This window comes from Geotrypetes seraphini, chromosome 3 (assembly GCF_902459505.1).
Source record: "Geotrypetes seraphini chromosome 3, aGeoSer1.1, whole genome shotgun sequence".
Lineage (NCBI taxonomy): Eukaryota > Metazoa > Chordata > Amphibia > Gymnophiona > Dermophiidae > Geotrypetes > Geotrypetes seraphini.
In genome coordinates, this window is record NC_047086.1 from 268,069,285 (window position 1) to 268,095,826 (window position 26,542).

At 43.6% G+C, this 26,542-nt stretch overlaps 1 protein-coding gene across 1 annotated transcript in view; it reads right to left on the minus strand.

The window, feature by feature from the left end:
• PCNX2 (pecanex 2) overlaps window positions 1-26,542 on the minus strand; it is a 1,104,481-nt gene that overhangs the window by 148,307 nt on the left and 929,632 nt on the right. Inside the window, 1 exon segment of the mRNA XM_033937641.1 lies at window positions 19,147-19,377. Coding sequence (XP_033793532.1) covers window positions 19,147-19,377 — 231 coding nt within the window.

Sequence of the window (26,542 nt, forward strand, 5' to 3'; positions counted from 1 at the left end):
TATGTAGCGTCTGACGTCAGTATGGCGGGAAAATTTCTCTATGCCTATTGGGCGCCTTCCTAATCACGCCCTTCACACCTCATTGGGTGTCCTATGGGGGTGTGTTTGAACGTGTTCTACAAGTAGCCTGAAAAGATGGCTGTACCTTGCAACATGGCTCCAAAACGGAAATCGAATTTCTTGCATGGAGAGTTGCAGATCCTTGTGGCCCAAGTCGGGGCCAACTATGATTCCCTCTTTGGGAGGGAAGCTGATAGGATTGGGACAGAAGGCCAGCATGCTATCTGAAGAAGAATCTGCAGTGACATAGATTCAGTACACCATCAGGGCCGTGATATAGAGGCTCTGAAAAAACGGTGGCGTGCCCTGCGGAGAGAGGTCCGGCGGAAGCAGGAACTGATTGATGCACAGGGTCCTTGCGGCAACCTCCAACTGACTGTCCTGGAGAGTGAGGTGATGGACATAGTGGGTCCTGGAATAGCACCTGTTGTGGGAGCCATTGATACTTCCCTGGGGCACCAAGGTAAAATCACTTTCCATAGAAGCCATTGACTTGTTGGTGTTTTAACTCATATTTTATATCTTTCTAAACTACAACAGTACTATACAACAGTACTATACAATAAAAGCCATTGCCTGTTTTGATACTCTTGGAAGCCTAACACGTGGAATAAGTTGCTAATGTTCCATATGTTAGCCTGCATAATACCTTGTAAATGACCAGATGTACAGTATTGTGACCTGTGATGCAATTCAAATGATGTTCTCAAATGTTACCGCTTTCAACTAATACCAATGTGTATTTTCTTGTCTTTTTGCAGAGGCGTCCCATCCTTCTTCTGCTGTTGATAGGGATGAAGGGGAGGAGGAGGAGGAGGAGGAAGCAGTGGCTGGCACATCATACACCACCCCTCCTCCTCAGAACAGTGATATGCAACCTGCATCGGTGCCCCCCCTTCATCCCCACGATGACAACAGGGCAGTAGAGGAGGGGGAAAAGTTGGAGGGGGAAGAAGAGGTGGGTGAGGTCGGAGCCCTGGGGGAGGAGGATTTCCATCAGGGTGATGAGCTGGAGGCCCCCCTGATGAGGTCACCCGTCAATTGGTGGAGGTGGGTGACCACATCCACCAAAGACAAACTTTGCTCATCAGGGAGGTGGCTGAGATAAAAGAAGCCACACATATCATGAACCAGCACTTGGCCTCCCTTGTGGCAGAGCAGGCTGCGACACGAGCCCTGCAGGATGCCATGCTGGAGGAGCAGGCTGGGACACGCCGTGCTCTGGAGGACATGTGTGGCATTCTTTCACACCTTCTCCCCCAGCTCATCACCCAGACTGCCTTCCCTGGGGATCCTGGAGCTCAATCCACCTCCCAGACCTCCTCCAGCCAGGCCCCCACCAGGCAGGGTTCCCCCCCGGCCACCCGTGCCCGGGGTCGAGGCCGTGGCCGGGGAAAGGGAAAAGGAAAGGACCCCCATTAGGACCCACTATGTCCTCTGAACACTCCCAGGCCAGTCATGCAGCATGACCCTGGGGCTCCGCTGGACCTCCTCTGCATGTACACGCCACAGCCTCTATATCACAGTTCAGTCACTGCAGATATTTCATCCAGATAGCCTCCTGGCCTGAGTGCCAATCTTCATCAGCTTCAACTCCCATCGAGGGCATCATAGTTGGATAATAACTATTACACCCTTCCAAGGATCTGTAGCTCTCCAGGAGCCATGTTGCCACCTTCATTCACCACTCCAACTGCTACCTGTGCCATCTCTTTGCACCCTGGACAGTTGGCTCACTTCACCCAGCTGCTACCTGTGCCATCTCTTTGCACCCTGGACAGTTGCCTCACTTCACCCAGCTGCTACCTGTGCCATCTCTTTGCACCCTGGACAGTTGCCTCACTTCACCCAGCTGCTACCTGTGCCATCTCTTTGCATCCTGTATTATGCATTTTACCATCTATCATGTAAAACGGCAAGCCAATGGATTGATGTTTTACAATAAAATCCATCAAATAAATGAAACATATATAGCTGACAGTGTGTTTGTGTTTCAGCTTATATTGTATTCGTTAGGTGCTTCACGGAGCTACATTGCTGTATCATATGGTTTACAGAGGTATGTCCCAACAGTGTCATGAACGACCACTAGGCCAGTTAGGGTTTGAGGATACCCCTAATGGATATGCATAGTGGTAGATTTGATGGCTGACACCTCCATTAGATGCTGGTCTCTCATGCATGCTCATTAGGGCTATCCCTTACAATCCTCTTATCCCACCTTTCACAACCTAGCTCCCTATGCATCAACATCTGTCCCTCTCTTTTCAGTTATTTTCCTTGATGCATACCAGTGGGGGGGGGGAGGGGCTGGAACCTACATGCCATCTCTCCATTCCACCTCAAAACCTAGTGTTTCTCCCTAACCTCCTTCCATCCCCAGTGTCAACCTATCACCCTTTCTGTTTGCAAATACCCTCGCATCCCTAATCTCTCCTTGCCTCCATGACATCCTCCACCTCTTGCTTTTATCTTTTCTCATTCCAGACTACTATCCAGCATATCTCTCCCCCCCTCCCCCAAGTCTGGCCATTTCTAGACACCTCTTCTGCATTCAACTTAAGAATCTCATTAATATGTATCCCATTTGGTGCAGTAGCTGCCTTGGTTGATGACATATTTCCCATGTTTAAACACAGGTTCCCATCCATTCCACTTGGAGTTAATTGAAAGTTGTAGGCCCCCTCTGCTCTTTCTTTTTGGTGTACTCTGCTAATATGGAAAATGGAGGTGGGGCAGACCATGACATTATGAAAGCAGGGAGAGTAATGGGTGTAGGCATCTGTGTGTAACCTGGCCTGGCCCCTTCTTTTCCCTAACAATTGATTCCCCTCCACACTTAACACAAAACCTAAGTCCTCAACAATCCCTCACACCAACACCCAGAAAAATTCATAAACTAAAGAAATACAGATAATGGGGGTGGGGAGGAGTGGCAAAGGCAGAAGGGAGTATAAAGGAGAACAGGCAAGTCATAGCACAAAGTTTCATCATTGAGGAAACGGAACACCACAAACACCAACTCACATGAGGGGGTCTTACATAGGAAAAATGGCTGTGCCAAAGCTTTCTATATACTAAGCACGCCTAATTAGCGTCTGACGTCATAGGAACCGTTAGGATTCAAATCTAATTGGATGTGCATTGGATGTCGTTTTGCCATATACAGCTGTAGTGACGTTGTAGTGACGTTGTAGTCATTTCCTTCACATCTCTAAGCTTTGATACGAAGCTCTATGCTCTAAACAAAGTTACCTCTATAGCTCTATGCCTTAAGGCATTGCTTTTCATCTTCCATACATCAGGGGGTTCAAGTCTTGAGTAAGGTTAGCAAATAGTTTATATTCATTTCTCAGCCAGGACACCTGGTAACTCTTTAGCCTTGGCTTTACATATAAATATTTTGCTTCAGCTTTTATTATCTGCAGCCATTGTCTAATATTTAATGCAACCTGTTCTCTCTCATGCTGAACACCCTCCCCCACCAAAAACATCCCCCCCTACCTGGATCATTCTTCAACACCTGTCCAAGCCCTCTGAAGTTTGATTTAACTCATAGCTGTTGACCAATGCCTATATTGCATCAAAAGAAACACATTCCTACTAGAATGGCTTGTAGTTGGGAGCAAATGAAAGTATCTCATGCACCTGTGGCTGCAGAATGCTGATGAGAAACAGCAAATTCCACCACTTCTGAGAACTGTTAGGATGCATGGAAACAAAAGTGAAGGTGAGGATGGGATTTGAACCAGGGTGCTTGAGAAGATGGACAAGACGTAATAGTGCACATTAACCAGGCGATCCACAAATGTCATCTTGCTATCAGAGGAAAGGTTTCCTCTCATCACTGCTTAGGATGTCCGAGCCATGGTAAGGAGAAAATAGATTTGCCTGGAAAGGGAAATGTGCACCTTACAAATGGCAAAGTCCACCATGTAGACCCTGCTATAAGAGCTAATAGGAAGCTGCTAGGACCTTATTAAAATGAGCAAAGGTGGGAGTCGAACAGGGGAGTTTGAGAGGTCATAACAGGCTTATTAACCTATTGAGCTAGAAATGCTTTCTTGGGCTTATAGCAGTTTTGATTTGCTTATACCGCTTCTTATAGGCAGTTAATTCTGCTAGGAGACAAAACACTGCAGTTGTATATTATTGTTTCTTCACGATTTCAGAAATGTATACTTTACCATGATAAAAACTAACAAAGTATGCCATGTTTAAAAGGAGAAATATAAGATGAGTTGAACTCAAATTCTTAGCATGGAAGGGGGAAAAGTTTATTTTTCTGCTACACAGCAAAGTTGTACAGTAATGTTATATTCAACTCCTATAAGAAGTGGAAAGCATCATCAAGGTGCACCTGGAAGGTAGATATGCCACAAGTAAAATACAGGCTGGGAGCTGAACCCTCAAAGCCCGGAAAATCGGTACAGTGCCTTTACTCACTGAGCTGCAGCACCTTTTGCTCCAATGTCTCTGGCTCCCTTGTCATATCATACCTTAGTGAACTGCTAAGGGAAAAGGAGTTTAGCTATAATCTCATAGTCGGCTGAGACAAAAGAGTGGTAGCTCAATGGTTAAAAGTGCTGCTTTCACTGAGCCCCAAACCCATATTCCCAAGTATGGTTGAATACATGTGAGGTGGAGCTCCATTTTTCTAATGTCCAACCCAGACCATGCTCACACGCTAATCTTCATTCTAAGCACTGTACTAATGGATGTATGACTGTAAGTAATCTGTTCCGTTTAGGCGTCATACCCGGAAAAGTGGTGTTTTTTTGCCCTTAACGATCAGCGTCATTTGTGCTGCAATTCCTTAATACATATTTGATATTTGTTTTCTACCAGAAAACCTTCCAAATCTTTAGGCATTCCTTTGCTTAAACTTATTTGAGTTGATCCTTAAAATGATCTCCATGAATTCTCAGCAGCCTGTTCTCTGTTATCATAGACCCCCCCCTCCCCCATCCCATGAAAAACAGCAAAGTCCACCATATATATAATACTCCTTTGAGAGCTAATAGGTAGCAGTGCAAAAGAGGGATGGCAAGAGTGGGAGTTGAACCGGTGACCTTGAGAGGTTGGATGGATTGGCGCATTAACCTGTTAAGACAGAAATGCTTTCTTTGAGTTGAGTGTGATATGATAGCTAATGAGCATAGCCAGCTCAGTCAAGTATGCTATGAAAGGGTGGTGAGATGGACCTAAGTAGAAGCAGCTGTAGCTCTATGTGTTAGGAGCCTGTTCTCCTAACTCACATCCAGAGGTTGTGAGTTCTACACCCAGCACATCTTTTAATTGTGGCATACTACTTTGAAGGTGCAGATTGATGAGGTCACAATGAGGTCAGTTTTGTGCAGCTGAAGACCACCATTTTGCAATGAGGGAAGCTGAATGTTAAGGTGTGTATCTGTTTATTCTCTTTTTAAGTGCTGATAATGTGTGCAATAATGATATGTGTTAATGTGTTCTATTGATATGGTGTCATTATATTTATTAGGACAGAGAAAAGATGAAAATTACCTATTCAAACTCACTATTGGAATTATTGATGAAAAAACACAGCGGACGTCTACCTCGCGTCTAACAAAGAGCCACAATTAAGAAAGTTGAAACTGCATTGAAATCCAAGTTAAACCAGGGTTCCTTACGCCTACAAGATATCTAGACGCAGTCTGCCGCTCAAGTAGTGCCTATCTAGCGTCTCCATTTGTCACGCCCAGGGCACACCCACGTCCAGATTTGGAGACGCGACTATGCTTTCTATAGACGTCTGTCCGTCGTCTATCTTTTGGTGACGTCTATCTGCCGTCTACCTACGTCTATCTTTCAATTAACACTAATTAAGACCCTTAACTCCGTAATTATTCACTTACTTCGGACGTCTAAAGCACGCCTAAGTTTAGACGTAGTATAGAGAATTTACCCCAAACTTTGAACCATCTCCCAAAAAAGAACCACCCTGGGGCAATCCCACCATATATGCCCAAAAGTCCCCGACCTCCTACATCCTCTCCAACAGTGGCTATCCCCATGAGCATACCACCGATATAATTTCTCAGGAGTATACCACTGAAATAACATTTGTATCCCTGTTCAACCAATGGAGTGGCTAACGATACCCGCAGCAACTGATTATAAAGATGTTCCCATTGCTGCAAATCCAGGGACACCCCCAAGAGGGCCTCCCATTTATGCTCAAAGGAGCGAGCTTGGGGGTGGCTATATAATAAAGCTTTAGGAGTCACGTGATGCTGTGAGCCGGCAAGCAGCTCGCATTGCCTGCTCCGGAACCTGATCCCTCTGCAACTTTAAAAGCGGGTGAATTTGCGAAATTTCTTCTGCCGATTTCTACCTGATTTTGAGGGATTCATTTATGGACAGATTTTTAGCGAGGTCTCCACCGGCAATGTCGTCTAAATCGGCGAAAAAAGACAAAGACAAAGATAAGAGCAAGCAGACTGAGGAGAAAATGGCGGAACCCTCGGGTGGCATGCTCAAACAATTTTCCACGGAGACGCTGGCGGATCTTAAACAATTAATTGCTCAGGCTCTTACTCCTTGCATGGAACAGCTGTCGACCCAACTCACCAAGCTGGAGTCCCTTTTGGAAGATCACTCTGCAAGAGTCACGGCCCTGGAGGAGCGCGTATCCACGGTGGAGGACGAAGCACGAGGGGTAGATACGGAGCTGGCTCAGATGAAAGTGCAGCTACGCCACCACCAAGATAAACTCGAGGACCTGGAGAACAGGTCCCGTAGGGGCAATTTAAGATTTATGGGGCTCCCAGAAACCATCTCTGACTCTGTGCTGCTTTCCGTGTTAGAATCGTGGCTGGCTAGTGAACTGCCTATGCCCGCAGCGCTGGGCCCGGCTCGATTTGAGCGCGTTCATAGAGTTGGGCCCCGCAATGGAAAGGATCAGCGGCCTAGGGTGGTGATAGGAAAGCTGCACAATTACCGACACAAAGTTGAAATTTTGCGGGAATTTCGATTGAAACGGGAGACCCTACAATATGAAACTGCTCCAATAAGGATTGGCCAGGATTATTCATCGGCCTTAACAGACCGGAGGAAAAATTTCTACCCTATCTGCAAAAAATTGGCTGATCTCAAATGTCGTTTCTTGTTCTTGTATCCTGCCATCCTGAAAATATATTTAGATGGTAAATGGCATGTGTTTGACTCGGATACATTGGCTGGAGATTTTGTCAACAGGTTGGGCGCTAGCACACCTCCTCCAACCTGAGTAGTATCTGTGTATGCACATATAGTTTGCTGATTCCATGTTTATTTGCACAGCAGATTGTTAACCCTGCACTGTACAATGTTTCTGTTTATCCAGGGGGACAGGTTCCGATGGCACCAGAGACGTGCTCTATCTTCCAGTATCAGTTTGGGTACTGGAAGATTTTTGGTTTTTCAGGAAAAGGAACAAGGGGATATGGGGGGGGTTGGGATTGGAAGGAGGGGTGGGAGGGGGGTGGGTAAGGTGTTGGGGTATTCTATCACTGCTATTATAACTTCTGACTCCAGAGTGGGTTCATCCTGTATGTATGTTGTTTCATTTGGGTTCCTATGGCTACTTACTTCCGGTTGTCCTCTGGGTGAAGGCTGGGCGCCCGGAGGTCTACGGGAATTACACTGGTGGCAGGTATGCTTTTGTGGTCCTGGTGTGTGGTAAGACATTTAGGTTGATATCTTGGAATGTGGGAGGCATCACGTCACCGGTGAAACGCTCCAAGATTTTGAGCAGATTACGATATCATAAAGCAGATCTTGCTTGCCTTCAAGAGACGAGGCTATCCAAAACAGAACATGCTAAACTTTTAAAGGGATGGGTGGGTCAGGTTTTTCACTCCTCCTCTTCTACTAAGCATGCAGGGGTGGTACTATTGGTTCGGAAGGGATTCCCTGGAAAGATCGAACAGCTCTTTGCAGATGACTTGGGACGGGTTCTTTATTGTAGAGTGACTGTGTCAGATCAAGTATTTAATGTCTTAATGGTGTATGGCCCGAACCAATACGACCACAAATTTTTTAAGGCTCTGGCCCGAGTTGGTGGTAGGGATACCAACCATCCACTGTTGGTCCTGGGGGACTTTAATCAAGTTTTAGATAATGTTCAGGATAGGTCGGGTGCGGGATCTGCTCAAAAAACCTCCATGGGTAGAGGCCTTCCTTATTTATGTGAAGCGCTGGAATTACTTGACCCCTGGAGGTTACTACACCCTCATGAACGAGACTATACCCATCAGTCACGGGCCCACCAGACATATTCTAGATTGGATTATATTCTGGTTTCTCGGGGTTCCTTTTCATTGATAGATTCTTCGGAAATTGGCCCTCTCTCGATTTCCGATCACTGTCCGGTATGGGTGGATGTCCTAACCGGGGACTCTCCTTGGCTGGGGGGTTGGCGTTTCCCTGCTTACCTAATGGATAACCCTGATTTTGTTAAATATATTACTGCCAAATGGGAAGACTACCTTCGATTTAACGTTCAACACCGGGAGACGCCACTCTTGTTCTGGGAGGCGGCGAAATCGGTTCTCCGGGGGGATATTATCACATATGTGGTAGCTTATAGGAAGAGAATAACACAGGGTATTCTAAGGTTGGAGCGGGAGTGTGCGGTGCTTAAACGTCAACATCTACTTCGTCCCTCGACTACTACTGGAGAACGGCTGGCATCAGCACAGAATGCTCTAAATTCTCTGTTGCATGACCGTGCGAAAAAATCGTTATACTATGCTAAATTTAATTATTATAAGCATGGGAATAAGCCTGGTAAATTACTGGCTACTTTGATTAAACCAAAGAGATCTCTTCGCTATATCCCCTGTTTACATTTACCTGATGGCACGAAGGTGAGCAAAACTCGGGATATAGCTGATCAGTTCTTTAATTATTATAAACAGTTTTACTCATCTGTAGAGGGGGAGGGGGGGCCCGAAGCACAGGACTACTTGGAGGATGCGGGTATGCCCAGGCTGACTTCTCCTATGCGTTCCGCATTGAATAGGCCGATTCAGGGGAAAGAGCTCCAATCTGCCATTAAACAATTGAGGAATTGCACGGCCCCGGGTCCCGACGGGTTTTCCCCCGAATTTTATAAAATTATGTCCACGCACATTTCTGGCCCTTTGGAGGCTTATTATGCCCAGGCGTTGGTGGAGGGTACATTCCCTGTGAGGTCTAACCATGCTTATATTACCTTAATTCCGAAACCCGGCAAGCCTGAATCAGAGATAGAGTCATATCGCCCAATCTCCCTTATAAATGTTGACATAAAAATTTTGGATAAAATATTAGCTAATCGCTTGGCTGTCTTACTCCCTCAATTGATAATACCGGAGCAGGCGGGCTTTGTGAAAAATCGACATTCGGTTGTTAATGTTAGGCGACTGTTGACTGCTATGCATAGAACTCAAATTACTCGCACCGCTGGCATCCTGGTCAGTTTAGACGCGGCCAAGGCTTTTGACCAGGTCAACTGGAAGTTTTTGTTTGCGGTCCTCACACATATGAGAATAACGGGTTGGTTTTATAACATGATTCAACTGTTATACTCGGCCCCGACGGCTAGTGTCTTGGTCAATGGTGTTGGGACGGAGTCCTTTCCTATATTGCGGGGTACGCGCCAGGGGAGCCCCCTATCTCCTCTCCTGTTTTTGCTTTATTTAGATCCTTTCTTGCGTACCTTACTAAATGATGATCAATTAAGTGGTCTCCCAGAAGGGGATTCGCAACTTCGAGTCCTAGCCTTCGCAGATGATATTCTGCTGACATTGTCCTCTCCTCAGCCTTCCTTGACCAGGGCATTGGCCATCTTAGATGAGTTCAGCTTGTATTCAGGGTTGGTTTTAAATTATCAAAAATCAATGGTGTTGCCTCTGTCTAGTGGGGTTCCTGGCTCTTGGAGGGGAGTTTTTCCCCTGAAGTGGTCAACAGATTATCTGACTTACCTGGGGATTAAGATACCCATGGACCTCACTAGATTATACTCCTTGAATGTCTTGCCACTCCTGACTCTTACTCAACAAAAATTGCAACTTTGGAGGGAGTTTCCATTATCACTGCTGGGCAAAATTGCTCTATATAACATGGTTTTGGTGCCTCAATGGCTTTACATGCTTCAAATGCTCCCGGTTTTACTGTCCATTAAACATGATAAATTGGTGGGCAAAAGTTTAACATCCTTTTTGTGGAATGGGAAGCGTGCGAGATTGGCACTACAGGTCTTGATGCTTCCCAGGTCCCAAGGGGGTTTAGGATTGCAGAATATACGATTACTTTCACAAGCATGTCAAATGCGCCACTTGAACGATTGGTTCCGGGGCACTCGCTACTTCTCGGCGACTGCCTCGGAGCTTACGCTTTGTGGCTCATACCACTTTAGCTATTTGCTCCACACTCGTCATCTTCCTAGTGGATATGGTGGAGGTATGTTTCTTTTTCCGCTTCGCCAGGTGTGGCGGAGATTATGTAAGTCTTTGCACATACCGCACACTGATACTCTTTATTTGCCTTTTTTGGACAATAAGGACTTCCCTCCGGGAACTTCTATTTACCCACTCTCGATTTGGAGAACTACCAATACCCAATATGTCTTCCAGGTGGTTGATTCTCATGGTGTTGTACCGCCCTTTACAGTTCTGCAAACGGATTACCAATGGTCACCTGGAGATTGGCTAGCATATGCTCAGATGGTCTCCTATGTACGGTCTCTTCAGAAGGAAGGATTAACCAGTCGTAGTAGAGAAGCTCTTTCGGAAGCACTGTGTTTGTCTGCACAGGACCATATACCTCTGAAGTTCCATATAAGGTATCTTCGGGAGAGCCAGGGATCGATTTCTTATGATCATTACGCCTCTCTTTGGTCTAGAGATTTACCGTGTGAGGTTACTGGAGTACAAATTCAGACTGGTCTTAAGCGAATACATGTACTTACGACTCATGTCGTCTTGATTGAAATGAACTATAAATTTCTTCTTCGACTCCACCGGTCCCCGGTCTACCTCCATAGAGCCAAATTGAGTACTTCCGACGCCTGTCTTAAGTGTCATCAGTCTCCGGCTTCATTGGGGCACTTATACTGGACCTGCCCCCACATTCAAGACTTTTGGACATTACTACATAGGCACATTACCTCTATGTGGCATCATACATACTCTCAGGGCCCTGAAATGCTTTTTACGTTGGATCATCTTCCAAGGACCTCACCTAAAGGATTTCGGGCATTTCTGGAGAGGGCTTTTTTGCTTGGGAAAAAATCTATTCTTCACTGTTGGATTGTACCTGACTCGCCCACGTTATCTCTTTGGCGTACTCTCATGCTTCGGCAGGCATCCATGGAGCGCTTGCTTGTACGAACACTGGATTCTCCTAAGGGACGCATTTATTGTTCCATTTGGGAACCATTTTGGCTTACTCTCACACATAGAGCTCGGAGTAATTTGCTGAACCCATGATACTGCCTTCTCTGGAAGTTGGTTATTCACTTTGTTATTATGATTGTGTTTGTGGGATTGGGTGGGGGGGTGGGGGGGTGGGACTTGGGGGGGAGGGGGGAGTGTATTTGTACTACTGTGTGGATTGTTCTTTTTGATGACAAAATTTAATAAAAATATTTACACATAATAAAGCTTTATACAAGCGGGAAATAAGTCCCACCACTGAGCCCTTAGCCCATACGAAACACCTGAAGAAAGACAGAGTCCACCCCCTCCCATTCCAGAAGAACCCTCCTCCGCAAAAAATCCCAAAGTTGCATATAGGCAAAAACATCCGCTGCTGGGAGATCATAGACATCCCGCAAAGCTGCAAAGGAGATCAGCTCACCCTGGAGAAGCAACTGACCCAGCACTCCAAGTCCACTTCTCTCCCAGCTTCAGAAAATCTCAGAATCCTGGGCAGGCAAAAATCCCGGAGCATATCTAATAGGGGTAGCATAAAAATAGCACTGCCGCGGGAACCAAGCCTGTCGCACTTGGCCCCACAGTTGGAGAGTGCAAGCCATACCATAAGGAGCCCCTTGCTGGACTTCACGAATGGTCTCCAGAGGAAGCCATGGCAAGGCCGCTAGGGGATAAGTAGGTTGCAACTCCTGTTCCAAAGAGACCCAGCGACGGGATGGGAAAGCCCAGTGAAACAAAACTTGTAACTGGGCAGCATAATAAGAAATTCAAAAAATCTGGGACTCCCATGCCTCCATGCTGCCTATCCCAATACATACGCTCCTTCCTAACCCGGGGCGGTTTATGATTCCAGATATAAGTGAAAACCTGGTGCTGAAGCCAGAGCAAGGATTGTTTGGGGACAGAGAGAGGCAAACAAGAGAACAGATATAAAAAACGGGGCAGAACATTAATTCGCAAGGCATTAATCCTCCCCATCCATGACAATCGTAGCCCTCCCACCGATCAAGATCAGCAAACACTGTCCGCGATAGTTGGGGATAGTTCAAGCGAAAGAACTCACCCAAATCATGAGCTATACAAACCTCAAGACAGCGAATCGATGATACAGCCCTTTGGAACAGGAAGGCCCCTTTCAAGCCTGTAATGGTAGCCGCAGAAAGAGAAATATTAAGAAGCTCAGATTTTGTAGCATTTATTTTAAACCCCACCACCTGGCCATACTACATGAAAACGAAACTACAAATCTACTTCCCAAAGCGACCACTGAGGTCTCAAGGAGAAAAACAACTGACCATACCTTCTGGCCACTCCCTCAAAACTGAAACTGCCTGCAAACGCTCCTACTCACATTTCATACCTAAACTTTGGCACACAATCCCTCCATCTGTCAGATCACTAGATGGACTCTGGAACTTCAGGAAGGCCGTGAAAACCTTCCTCTTTACTAACCCAGCGCCTTAAAGTCATTCACTCTGAAATGCCACCCAGTCAATGCACCTTCGCCACCTAATCTCACCAGATGCTACTTAGTGCATTTATTTTATTATCATTGTCATGTCTATATTATAATTTATGTAAACTATGTCATCTCTGCTCTGTCTGGATTATTATGGATGTACTTTGTAACCCTTTCTGGGCTCCTCTGGGCTAAAAAATTGAATAAATAAATAAATAAAATAAACTACATAAGATCGCAGAAAGAGGAAGACAGGCAAAAATATCTGGAAAAGTTAAGATGTAGTCAGCAAATGGAAGAAAAAATAGCTAACACGGTAAAACGGGGACACAAGACATTTTTTAGATATATTAGTTAAGTGGCATTGTGAGACTCAAAGGTGAAGGGGAGGAATATGTAGAAGCTGATAAAGAAAAGGCCGAATTGCTTAACCAATATTTCTGTTCTGTGTTTATGACTGAAGAGCCGGGAGCGGGACCACAGAAGACAAACATAAATAGGGATGGAGGAGTAATAGACCCTGATCGATTTTCAGAGGATTGTGTTGGTGAGGAGCTAGCTAAAATAAAGGTAGATAAAGCGATGGGGCCGGATGGTGTGCATCCAAGGGTGCTGAAGGAACTTAAGGAAGTTCTGGTAGCTTCGCTGACTGATCGTCCACCCGGGCAAACCAGAGATATCGATGAAGAAATGGAAGCCGAGATGAAGCGAGAATGCAAAAGTGGTAACGCGGTTATTATGGGAGACTTCAACTACCCCGGGATAGACTGGAGTCTTAGAAGCTCAAAATGCGCTAGGGAGACAGAATTCCTGGAGACTACACAGGATTGCTTCATGGAGCAGCTTGTTAGAGTACTGACGAGAGGAAATGCCACTCTGGATCTAATCCTAAATGGGTTAAGGGGACCTGCAAAGGAAGTAGAAGTAGTGGGACCGTTGGGAAACAGCGATCATAATATGATCAAGTTCAAGGTTGAGTTTTTAACTTCAGGAAAGGAAACTACGAAGCAATGAGGGAAATGGTAAGGTAGACACTTAGGAACACTTCCAAAAAACGGCAAACGGTAGAACATGCCTGGTCTTTTTTCAAGGACACGGTGAGCGAGACGCAAAATCTGTATATCCCCAGATTCAGAAAGGGGTGCAAAAAGAGTCAAACAAAAGACCCAGCGTGGATAACTAAAATAGTGAAGGAAGCAATAGGCAATAAGAAAAATTCATTTAGGAAATGGAAAAAGGACAAAACTGAGGGGAACTGGAAAGAGCACAGGAAGTATCAAAAAGATGTCACCCTGTGGTTCAAAAAGCCAAAAGAGTATGACTAGCAAGGGAAGCACAAAATTTCAAACCGTTCTTTAGATATGTTAAAGGGAAGCAGCCACCTAGGGAGGAGGTGGGACCACTGGACGACGGAGACAGGAAGAGAGTGGTGAAGGAGGAGAAAGAAGTCGCGGAAAGACTAAACATGTTCTTTTCGTCTGTATTTATAAATGAAGACATAACCAACATACTGGAACCTGAGCAATTCTTCAATGGAAATCAAGCAAAAAAATTAACATCCATGGAAGTGAGCCTTGAAGATGTGCGAAGGCAGATAGAAAAACTAAAAACTATTGTCCTTATATATTCTAGGCAACTTGATACTCAAAATATGGCTCAGACGTAATGGGGACATGAGGTGAATCTCTAATATCAGCCAGTCTAGTAGATTCTCCATGAGTTCAGAAAGGATCCAATACATACCCTGATGCAATATGAAGGCTTGATGATACCTATAAAAATTTGGAAAATTTACCCCACCCGTCAATTGTGGTTTTTGCAAAGATACCAAAGCAATTCTAGCAGTTACCCAGCCAAATAAATTTTGTGAGGATCCCATTCAATTTTTTTTATAAAATGACCCTTGGAAATAAACTGGCAACATACTTATTTGAAATTGTATACATTTGTATTTAGAATTCTATATGATCAGGCCTCTCTATATGGCTCCCTTCAATTCAATTATTATCAGGAGGAGAGAGATTTGGTTTACAATAACAGATCATTCTCGGGGGTTAAGGACATGAGATCTAGCAATATGGAACTCGCTTCTTTTTGAAATAAGGAAGGAGGTTTATGGATTGTTTAAAAGGGCTATAATATTTTTTATTTAGGAAATTTTTATTCAATAGTTAAGGTATCATGTTTCTTTTTATTAGATTACTTGCATCTCTTTGGTAATATCCAAGTTTCTTTATATTGTTACCCGAATTGAACTTGTTCAAAGTAGTTGCTTGATATAAGAACCAGCTGCACCTCTTGCCCTGATATTACAACCCTTCTCAAATTAAAGAAAAAAATGCTTGGTATCTAGTGGCCCTCCATCAACTAGCATACTTTAATGAGATAAATATGATGCCTACTTGCTTCTGCCTTGGTGGTACCATCTTGGAAAATGGTGATGCCTGATCCTCTGTGGTGCATCCTGGGATGCATCAAATTGGGTCAGTAATTTTGCCCTTATTTGGTAGTCTTCAAACAGTGTACCAAATAAGAACAATATTTCCTTATCTAGTAGACTGACCCCACTCAATGCATCACAGAATGCACCATTTTCCAACATGATGGCACCATGGCAGGAGCAAGTGAGCAGTGCTTCAAGGTATGCTGGCTAAACCTCTTTCCAGATTGCTCACCTGCTAACATTTCTATACTACTTTCCATGCGCTGCTCCCTGCAGTGGTGTTTTCTACTGGCCCCTATAGTTTTAAAGAGGATATGTTACGAGCATGGTTTGGGCAGGTCTGAAAATTATACATGCATATCTGATTTTGAAATGGCAATGAATAAGTACTTAAAATTTTTTAGACATCAACATTTATACCTTCTTTAAAAAAGGTAAGTATATCAGTCAATTGTTTGCTTGGATGTGGGGTTTGGCTGAACTTTGCTAATCTCTTTGTTCTTAATCTCTTTAATTGGCTTCCCTTAAACTGGCAAGTTTGTAAAATCTGGCAATTGTACATGGCAAAATCTGTGATGCTTCCCTTTTTTAAAGTTTTTAAGTTTCTTTGTAAAATAGGGATCCTGATAATTATTTTACAAAAGGTTTTGTGTTCAATAAGCCTTTTGTAAAATCATACTGCCTGTCACTGTCCAGACTTGGATGCCCCTTTCCCTACCTAGGCAACATGCTAAATAAGGATTTTTATTTGTAAATGAAGTAAAAATGTAAAGGGATCTAACTGGTCAAATTTTACCAGGCTAACTGGCAAGTCAAAAATGAGGAAAAAGCTGACGGAGATTAGGGGGTGGGGGTGGGGAGGGGGTGGTAGGAGTTTTGCAGCTAGTGCAATGGCACACAAAAGTCTGGTTGGACTGGCTCACGTACCCTTCCTGGAAGCCGTGATCTCTCTCTCTCTCCAAGGCCTAATGTTAAAACAAATTTTCACAGATCCAATCTCTCTTTCATTTTCTCTCTCACCTGATGCTTATAGCACTGCTAGCCTGTTCTCTCTAAACTTACCATCCTGTCCTGATGATATAAAAAGTTGCCAGTACTCAAATCTCCCATCCCTCCAAGTCAAAATGTAAGAACTAGGTCTCCTTGATCCTGCTCCTCCTTCTTCCCAGCCTAAACCCCATTTTACCAATTCAGTATGTCCCAAATCCCCGAAAACAGGAGGTATACTTACCTCTTCCCTGCCACATCCTGTGTTTCTTCCACTGTCCCTATTTGACTAAGGCGCGCTAGCCAACGCGCACTAATTGTTAGCACACTAAATCGGGTAGCACGCCTTAGTAAAAGGACCCATAGGTTAGGAATACTTTAAAATATCCCAACTCAGAAATATTGGTACAGGAGGAAGTTCAGGGCAGAGGGGAAGAGTTCCTGGAAAGGGAATAATCAGTTAGTTTTTAGGTTTAGGTTTGGCTGAAAACATATTTTAAGATATGTAAATGGCTTTTCTTTTAATTTTTATTAACATAAATTAAAAGTTAATCTACTTGTAACAGAAATTCAGAATCATATCCAAACCTAAACAAAGCTTCAAGAAACAACATTGAAAATAATAAAAGAAACATGGAATTTAATTCTTCCTTAGACCACAACTGTCTGTGAGAGAGAAAACTAGAAATTAAAGGGAGAAAATTATAAGAATCTTTTCAAGATTTAGGCTATACTACGGCTATTTCCCTCAGTCTTCAAGTTATGGAGCCTCCTCCATCATCACTGATTGGGGTCCCAAAAAGATCTTAGATGATCTGGAATGAAGAAAACATATTTTAAACCCAAGTGTTTAACAATACATTTTTAGGAATAGGACAACATAAAAGAAGCACCCAACTCCCTCGTTTCATCTCTCATAGCTAGAAACTGTCTTTGTCTATCCTGTGTAGTTTTAGTTACATTAGGAAATATCCATATGTGTTGTCTGCAAAAAAGAGTTACAGAATTTCTGAAAAATAGTCTCATGATAGTCTCATGATAGCATTTAGAAATTTACTATTAAGGTAGCTCTCTCTCCTTGATATCAGTAAAGAAATTCTCCAGGACTGCCGTCAGATTTTGTAGCTCATTTTCAATGACCACTTTCTCGCCGGAAGGAATACCATTAGGTACAGAATTCTTTTTTGAAACAGGTAAGAAGTATGCTTTATTTATTGGTGAAATATGGTCTAGAGCAGAGGTCTCAAAGCCCCTCCTTGAGGGCCGCAATCCAGTCGGGTTTTCAGGATTTCCCCAATGAATATGCATGAGATCTATGTGCATGCACTGCTTTCAATGCATATTCATTGGGGAAATCCTGAAAACCTGACTGGATTGCGGCCCTCAAGGAGGGGCTTTGAGATCCCTGGTTTAGAGGGAAATTAAAATTTTCTATCAAGAATTTTTTAAAGACCTCTATTGGTGTCTCAGCTGGTATTTTTGGACAGTTTAAAACTCTAAGATTCAGACGGCGGTTGAAGTTTTCAATCTTTTCAATTTTACGTGCAAACAAATTTTGTTCCTTAATAACCAAAGAGATATAATTTTTTTAAATTAGTAGACTCAGTCTAAATCTTATCTAAACATTCCTGCTAAACTTTTTCTACAGTCAAGGAAAAAGCATCCACTTTAATCACTAATACCTCAATGTCCTGAACTGTTTTCCCAAGTTTATCATCCATTTTCTTTATGGCCTCAAAGAGTGTCTCAAGTGTAATGCCAGGACTTGCTGCAGGCACTCCAAGTCCCACAGAGTTCTTCTTCTGGTCCTGGTCTCCAGCAAAGGGTGTAGCTCCTCCCAGACTCAGCTCTGGGGTTTCTTCCTCCTCTCTCCCGGGGCTATAGTCTCCGCTCCGCATTCCTGCTGGACAAGGGGGTGCAGAAATTGTCGGTGGAGACAAAGATGTCAAAAGTTCAATTGATTCAAGCGCTCCCTCATTTGAATCTTCAGCGGAAGTCAATCCACACTGGGCTGGCTGAGGTTCAGCAGAGGTCTGCTGCCCAAAGAAATGCTGAAGCGTCAGCTGAGCTGGGGAAGACGTGAGAGCTAAAGTCTGCATGGCACTCAGTTCCCTTCCTCTTCGTATGAGGCATACTGGCCAGTATGGAGAGAAGCAGCAGAACAGCCAAAATGTTGCTGAAAAGTTGAGGTAATTGGGCAAGTAAATTGGAGCGATCAGATCTCTGCTAACTGCCGTCTGCCATCTTGATTCTCTCTCCGTAAATAGCTTTTCTAACAAATAACTGAAAGTTTTCTTGTTTTTTAAACTATTAAAAGAAAGGGTTATATGGGCAATAAAGGCGTATCATTGTGGCTCTCTAATAAAAATAAAATACAATTCCTATATTTTTTTTAGATTCCATACTTCTTGTTCTTAAACAATGGAGTGTTATGCTTAATCTGAAGCCTGAAAGCATAGAATCTTTTGGCTTTCTTAGCAATCTTAGTGAATACAACAGGAAACCCATAATAAATGGCACTTGCTAATTTTCTTATTTGTTTGTCTTGAAAATCTATCTGCGTACCTGTAGGTAATATGTAAACTGTTTTGTCTATACCACAGAAAGGCAACATATCAAGAATAAGATAAGAACCAGCATAACATAACATAAGTTCTATAAGCTCTATGGAGCAGCCACTGTCTCATATGTGAATATATGTACAATATATGTCTCATAGCATTGCAGAAATAATAGAGTAGTAGTGGTAGTATTAGAGTTCATTGTGGATGCTGTACCTTGATAACTTTGAAGCGTAGGTAGCTCTTATGTAGCATTATGATTTTGTAATCATCCTTCCCTTCATCCACTACATGCCTGAGGGTAAGTAGCTCCTCCCTGTTAGACAGTACTGCACTGCGCCAAGCAGGGTCTCCTTCATGACAAATCACAACTTTCTTCTCAAAAGACTGAATTGCCTCATACAGAGCTGTAAAGTCTTCATGCTCTTCCGGGCAGGTGAACTGGTTCTGGGTACAGCATGAAACAAAAGATAATGCTAAAGTCAATCTATGACTCCCCAACTCCTATATGTTCTGTCTGTCCAAATTAGATTGTAAGCTCTTCTGAGCAGGGACCATCTATTACATATTAAATGCTAGAGTGCTACAGAAATGATAAACAGTAGTGGTAGATCAAGAAGTCATGCAATGTCCTTGAGATGTTTATGTTTATTAAAATTTGATATTCTACCAAATCTAGCAACAGTTCTCAGTGAGTTACATAAAAATTATAAAGAACAGAAAAGAACTCCAAAATATAAAGAAAGACCTATTCTAAACATCTGAGATATTGTACATTCAAATCAATCTAATCAATAAAATAATATCTTATTGTAGTTTGGTTGCCTGCAGACCTCTCAAATTAATGAATATGATTATTTGGAAAGGTATCAGTTCCAAAAGCATGTTGATAAAAATGTTTTTAATAGCTTTATGGTTAACTTCAGTATGAATAATACTTGGGCATTAATTCCAAAGACTAGGTGCCAAAAAATAGAATGCCTTATTTTGAGTCAATTCCCATCTGATTCTACCTATTGATAGTAAAACCAATCTATTGTCCCGCAGGAATCTCATTGTCCGGTCAGAGATTGCAAATAGCTAGGCTTAGAAGTATGAAATGCTTTGAGTTACCATATTTTTCCCGCCATAAGATGCATTTTTTTACCCACAAAAGTGGGTGCAAATAACAGTGCATCTTATGGAGTGAATATACCAGACAACGGATCTGCCTCTTTCTCTGTTCCCTCCATGCCACCTCACTTTCCTGCCCACACTTCCCTGCAAGCAAGCACCACATGAGAGCCACTGTGAGCCTCCCCAGGTGACCCAACTCCCTTGCAAGTCCAATGCATCCCATGGGGAAGCTGCAAATGGGCATGCTGAGAAGCGCTGTGCACCCCCTTCTTCCCACTGCCCAGATCTCCATGACCGAGTTGAAAAACTTAGGTCCAGCCATCTCTCTCTTCCCTCCATCCTCCCTCACTTCCCTGCAAGTGTGCACCGCCTGAGAGTCACTGCGAACCTCCCCGGGTCAGCTCAATCGCGCGGCGCCATCAGCAGCTGTGTCTGCACGAGACACGGCTACAGCAGCTGATGGCACCATGCGACTGAACTTTGCTTTGGCTTCTGCTTCACAACGTTTTTATTTTAGAAAGGGAAGAAATCTAAATTGAGATTGGAGTATATGATGGGGGGCAGGAGAAAGGGGGATAGGGGTTCCTAATCTTTATTTGTATAATTTGGCTTGTGGACTTAGACATCTTCAGAATTGGTTTTTAGGTACTTTGGAAAATACGTGGTATGAGATGGAATGCTTTCTTTTTCAACCTTTACATCTTCATTTTCTTTTACAGACTCCTATTCATAATGTGCCCATCGCGTGTAGGGACCACCAGATTTTGAAATATTTGTGGATGGTGTGGAATGCTTTGATGAAGGTGTGGCAAATTAGGGGATTACAAACTGACTCTCTTCCAATAGTGGGGAATTTGGAATTTCCTTCAGAGATGGATCAGGTCCTATTCAAAGATGGGCAGATTCCTTGATGAAATATATATTTTCTTTTGTGGGGGGAGGACAAGAAATTCTACCCTGTGTTTCTTATTTTAAAAGGGCCCTTGATTCTGAATATTCATGTAAGAGTTATAGAGGGATAGCAGTTAAGTGGACTGAGGAATTGGGGATGGAGATTGGGGAGGCTGTCATACAGAAGGCTCTTCAATTAGGGGTTTCTTCAATTTCTAGTACCTATTATAGAGTTTTTTTGAGTGGTTACGAGAGCTTACATCATTAATCGGATAATACTTTGGGTCATGCTTTTTGGTTGTATCCTCGAATTAGGAATTTTTGGGGTGTTATTTGTGCTTTTCTTGGAGTTGTTCTTTCGCAGATCTTGTCTCCTTCTCCCCAGATGATGCTGTTTCTTCAATGGGATGGGACTTTTAAGAAGAGGGTTAGGGGATTGTGTCTCATGGCCTTTATTGTGGGTCAGAAATGTATTTTGCAACATTGGTTGGAGGAAAGTCCACCTTCTTTTTGGCAATGGAGGGCAGCATTTCATGCTCTTATGCTTATGGAAGCTAGGGCAACTTCCCCTTCTATAAACAACAAAGTAAGTTTTGGATGACCTGGGAACCCTTTATCCAGCAGCTATCAGCTAGAGCACAAAGTTTTGTTATGAACTCATTGCATTTGTAATCGGGAAGTGAAGCATATTTAGTAGCATTTGGGACTTTGAAGGTGGGGGGTTTGGAGAGATGGGACGGGACGTGGGTGTGATGGGAGGTTGTTGGTAGATATATTAATGTTATTTTAAGTTTCTTTTCTTATGTTCATGTTGTTGTCTTTTATTGTTAACTTTCACAAACAGATTGATTACTGATTTTTGTTCTTTTTCTGTACTTTTGTATTAATTATGTTGGCATAATATTCTTTATAAGATTTATTATATGCCATGATTTTTATTATAAATCAATAAAAATTATTGAATATTAAATCAAATTCTAAAAATGACTGGCAACCAATAATAGTGTAAAAAAAAAAGAAGGGTAACCCAATTTATTTTTATGTCCTAGTAATTTTAGCGCAGCATTTTGTGAAGTTTGTAGTTATCTAATATTAAATTTTGAAAGATCAGCATAAATATTATAATCTTATAATCTATATTATAATCTAATCTTGACATAAAAAAGCATGTATTAAATCATTATTTTTGAAAAAACCTCTCTTTTATTCTCTTGTAAAAGTAGATCTCGCACATATTTTTTCACGTTATTCAATTTAATAGAATCCAATATAAACAATTGTATTCTTCCTCTTATAATAATTAACCACTCCAGAGTGAAACAAAGTTGCCAACTGGTTCCACACTTGCCTGAAAGGATTGATCTAGTCTTGGCTTTCCCCACTGCATACAGGAACTCATAGGCACCGGAACGGGAGGGGGGGGGCACAGGGGCCATGGCCTCCTCAAAAATTGCCACTTTTATCCCTGGTGGTCTAGAGGTGCAGCGGGCAGGAGCATGCTTACTGCACTCCTGCTCCACTGCTAACCTGGTCAATGGCGGCTGGTTTCTTCTGCTGATGAGCGGCAATGAGCAGGAGCAGGCTTTGGTGCTCTTGCTCAATGCTCAGTAGCTTCTTGACTGGCTCCCATGAATTCTTGTGAATCATGGGAAAGCATGCTCCTGCTCATTGCCGCTCAGCGGCAGAAGAAACCAGCCACCACCGACCAGGTTAGCAGCAGGGCAGGAGCACAGAAAGTGTGCTCCTGCCTGCTGCACCTCTGGATCACCAGAGGAGGTAGGAGGATGGGGCTGGGTGCAGAGCCTGGGAGGGAGGGAGGCGAGGGGGGCTGGGTGAAGAGCCTGACAGGAGGGAGAGGGGCTGGGTGCAGAACCTGACAGGGGTAGGGAGAGGGGCTGGATGTAGAGCCTGATGGGGGAAGAGGGCTGGGTGCAGAGCCTGATAGGGAACAGGGCTGGGTACAGAGCCTGGAAGGGAGAGGCTGGGTGCAGGGGGTAGGGAGTTGGGAAGGCAGAGAGGACAGATGCACAGGGGGTTGGGAAAGACAGATACTGCATATACTGGGAGGGTTGGGAAGGAGAAATATATTGGCTGGGGGTTAGGAAAGGAGGAAATGAGATGCTGCACAGGTGGAGTAGTGGGAAGGGAGAGAAATAAATGTTGCCAGTGGGGGAGGGAAAAGGAATGGAGAATTATTGAACATAGGTATGTGGCGTGAGAGGGACAGAGAGATGGTGTAAATAGGGAAAGGAAGAAAGAGGGAGAATTGATGGACATGATAAGTGGTGGAGAGGAGGGAGAGAGAAATGTAACACTGGGAGGGAGAGATGACCCAAAGAAAGCTTACTGAAATAGGAAGGAGGAGAGAGAGAGATGCCAGACTGCAGAACGGAAGGAAGGGGGAGAGAGAGATGCCAGACCATGGGAGAGGAAAGAGATTCCAGGCTATGGGAAGGAGAGAAGAAAGATGCCAGACCATATGAGGGGGGAGGAGGAAGGCAGAGATGTTTGACCATGGGAGAGGGATGAGATGGTGCAAAGGGATGGAGGGGAAGAGGAGACAGAGGGAGGAGATGGTACACAGCAATGGGTGTGACAGGGAAGAGATAATAAGAAATGCTTCTTATGGATGGGAGTAGGGGAGAAGAAACAGGGAGGAGATGGTACACATGGATAGATGGGAAAAGAAGACATGGAAAAGTAGATTTTGAGAAGAAATCAGAAAAATGGAAGAAAGTTGAATGTTAAAAGTTAATGCTAAAGATGGATGTATGCAACTATTCACAACTTATCTCCTAATTATGAAACAGTAATTTTATGAAAACAGCTTGATTGTCGCTCCCATATGCTTAGAGATGATTAGCTCTAATGGAGGGTGTTTGCCATTCTCACAGAGCCTATTAGTCCAGTCATAGCAAATATTATGGTTCTTCAATCAATTTTCTGTTTCTTTTTTATATATTTTAATATTTATATTTTATTTTTTTCTTCACTTACGTTCCAAGCCTGATATTCAACATTAAATTCCTTTAAATTGTAACTAGCAAGCAAAAGAAGATACCATCACTTATCTTAAGCATGGTTAGGGATCCCAACGCAGCCACATTTCGAGATCTGCTTCAGGAGACTCGAACTTGGGATTTCAAAACACTCCACTGGCATAGTGAAACCTGCCAGCGAACAACTTGTTGTAGAGAGGTATATCAGGTGATTGGCATTTCAGGAAAATGGTCTATCAATGCTCGAGTGGTGTGTTCACACTTCCAACTTGCTAGTTGCAATTTAAAGGCATTTAACATTGAATACCAGGCTTGGAATATAAATGAAGAAAAGAAAAATATATTAAAAAGAAAATGAAACAGAAAACTGATTGAAGAAGCATAATATAAGCTACTAGTTTTTTAGCTCGTTACATTAACGGGTGCTAGAATAGATGTGTAGACTTAGGCATTTCTTTCTTTCTCTCTCCCTACCTCCTTTCTTTCTTTGTCTGTCTTTCTTTCTGTCTCTCTCCCTTCCTTTTACCGCCTCCCTGTCAAGCAGCACCCCTTCCCTGCTCCCCCTGTCCAGCAGTAGCCCTTCTCCCTTCTTGTAACTCCCCTCTGTCCAACAGCACCCCTTCCCTGCTCCCCCTGTCCAGCAGTGCCCCTTCTCCCTTCCCTGCTCTCCCTGTCCAGCATCCGCTAGGCCGGGCAGCGTTGGGGCTTTTGCTAGGCTGGCTTGGATCGCATTATTGAAGTAGGCTAGCCTAACAAATGGCCCATGGCTGCTTGTTGAAACTGCATGCTGCTGCCGCTGCTGGTCCGGAGGTGAGAAGAAGAGGCGTCCCGGCAGTGGCAGCTATTCAGAAGGCAGGAAGTGAATCGGCATCGGAGATCGGAGCAGGAAATCAGCGGAGGCGGGCACGGTGCCACGGATCACAGACCCATCGAGTTTGAAGTGTGCATGTGTGCTAAGGGTTTTATTATAGTGGATGACTGAACTAATAAGCTCCGATTACTTTACGCGTGCTTCCATCAGTAGCCAGTGTAACTGCCGGTAGTAAGGTGTCACGTGATTGAATAGTCTGACCGCTGCATTTTGCATTAATTGTAAACGTCGCATGTCCTTTTGGGAAGTTGCTAGATATGCGATGTTACAGTAGTCAAGTTGACTTAGTACGAGGGATTGTACCAGGATTCTGAATGCTGACGTACTGAAATAAGATTTAATGGATCTAAGTTTCCAGAGAGTGAAAAAACCCTTTCTGATTAAGGAGTCCACCTGGTCTTTCATGGTTAGGCATTGGTCCAGAGTTACACCCAGTATCCTCATGGTAGACTGAATAGGGTAACTAAGTTCGTTAATGGATAATTGTGTTTTGGTGTCAAGCGGATGTGGCGAAGTAACGAAGAATTTCATTTTCTCTGAATTTATTTTGAGCTTGAAGTCTGTCATCCATTGTTCCATCTCATTTATAGCTTCTGATGCCTTGGGAATAGTTTTGGTGATAGAGTTAGCAAATGGGATGATGATCGTAAAGTCATCTGCGTAACTGAATAATTTTATACCTAGCTGGGTTAATTGCAAGCCCAGTGAGGACATATAGACATTGAAAAGCAGTGGGGATAGCGGTGACCCTTGTGGCACACCGGATGGATTGCTCCAGGTATCGGAGAGATCATGATTGAAGCGTACCTGATAGGTGCGGGATATAAGGAAGCCACAAAAACAGTTCAACACCTCATCCTGATACCGATAGCGTCTAGGCATTGTAGCATTTTCCCATGGTCTACCAGATCAAAGGCATAGCTCATATCGAATTGCATGATCAGGGCATTGAGGCCCTTCCTAAACAACAGGCGCAGATTGTCTAAGATAGCCGCAATTACTGTCTCCGTACTGAATAAAGGTCTAAAACCGGATTGAGTTTCATGTAGGAGAGAGAACTGATTAAGATATTCCATCAATTGGGTGTGTACCAATCCCTCCATGATTTTTACAATAAATGGAATGGATGCTACTGGTCTTTAGTTGGTTACATCTTTACATAAAGTAGCTCTCTATGTAAAGATCAATATCCAAGCGACCGAAATGCAAGGGACCTGGGGAGAGGAAGAAGCGATATGGATTGCTCTGAAAAGAGAAGATGGAACTTCTATCTACATGGGTGTAGTCTACAGACCTCCGACTCAATCGCAGCAAATTGATAAGGATCTGATTGTGGATATCCAAAAGTTTGGAAGGAAAGAGGAGGTTCTGCTGTTGGGAGATTTCAACCTGCCGGATGCGGACTGGAATGTTCCGTCTGCGGAATCGGAAAGAAGTAGGGAGATTGTGGATGCCTTTCAAGAGGCTCTGCTCAGACAAATGGTGACGGAACCCACAAGGGAAAAAGCGATATTGGATCTGGTGCTCACAAATGGAGAGAGTATCTCTAATGTTCGAGTGGGTGCTCACCTGGGTAGTAGCGATCTTCAAACGGTTTGGTTTGATATAACGGCTAAAGTGGAGAGCAGCCGCACGATACTTAAAGTCCTAGATTTCAAACGTACAGACTTTAATGCAATGGGAAAGTACCTGAAGAAAGAGCTGTTAGGATGGGAGGACATAAGAGAAGTGGAAA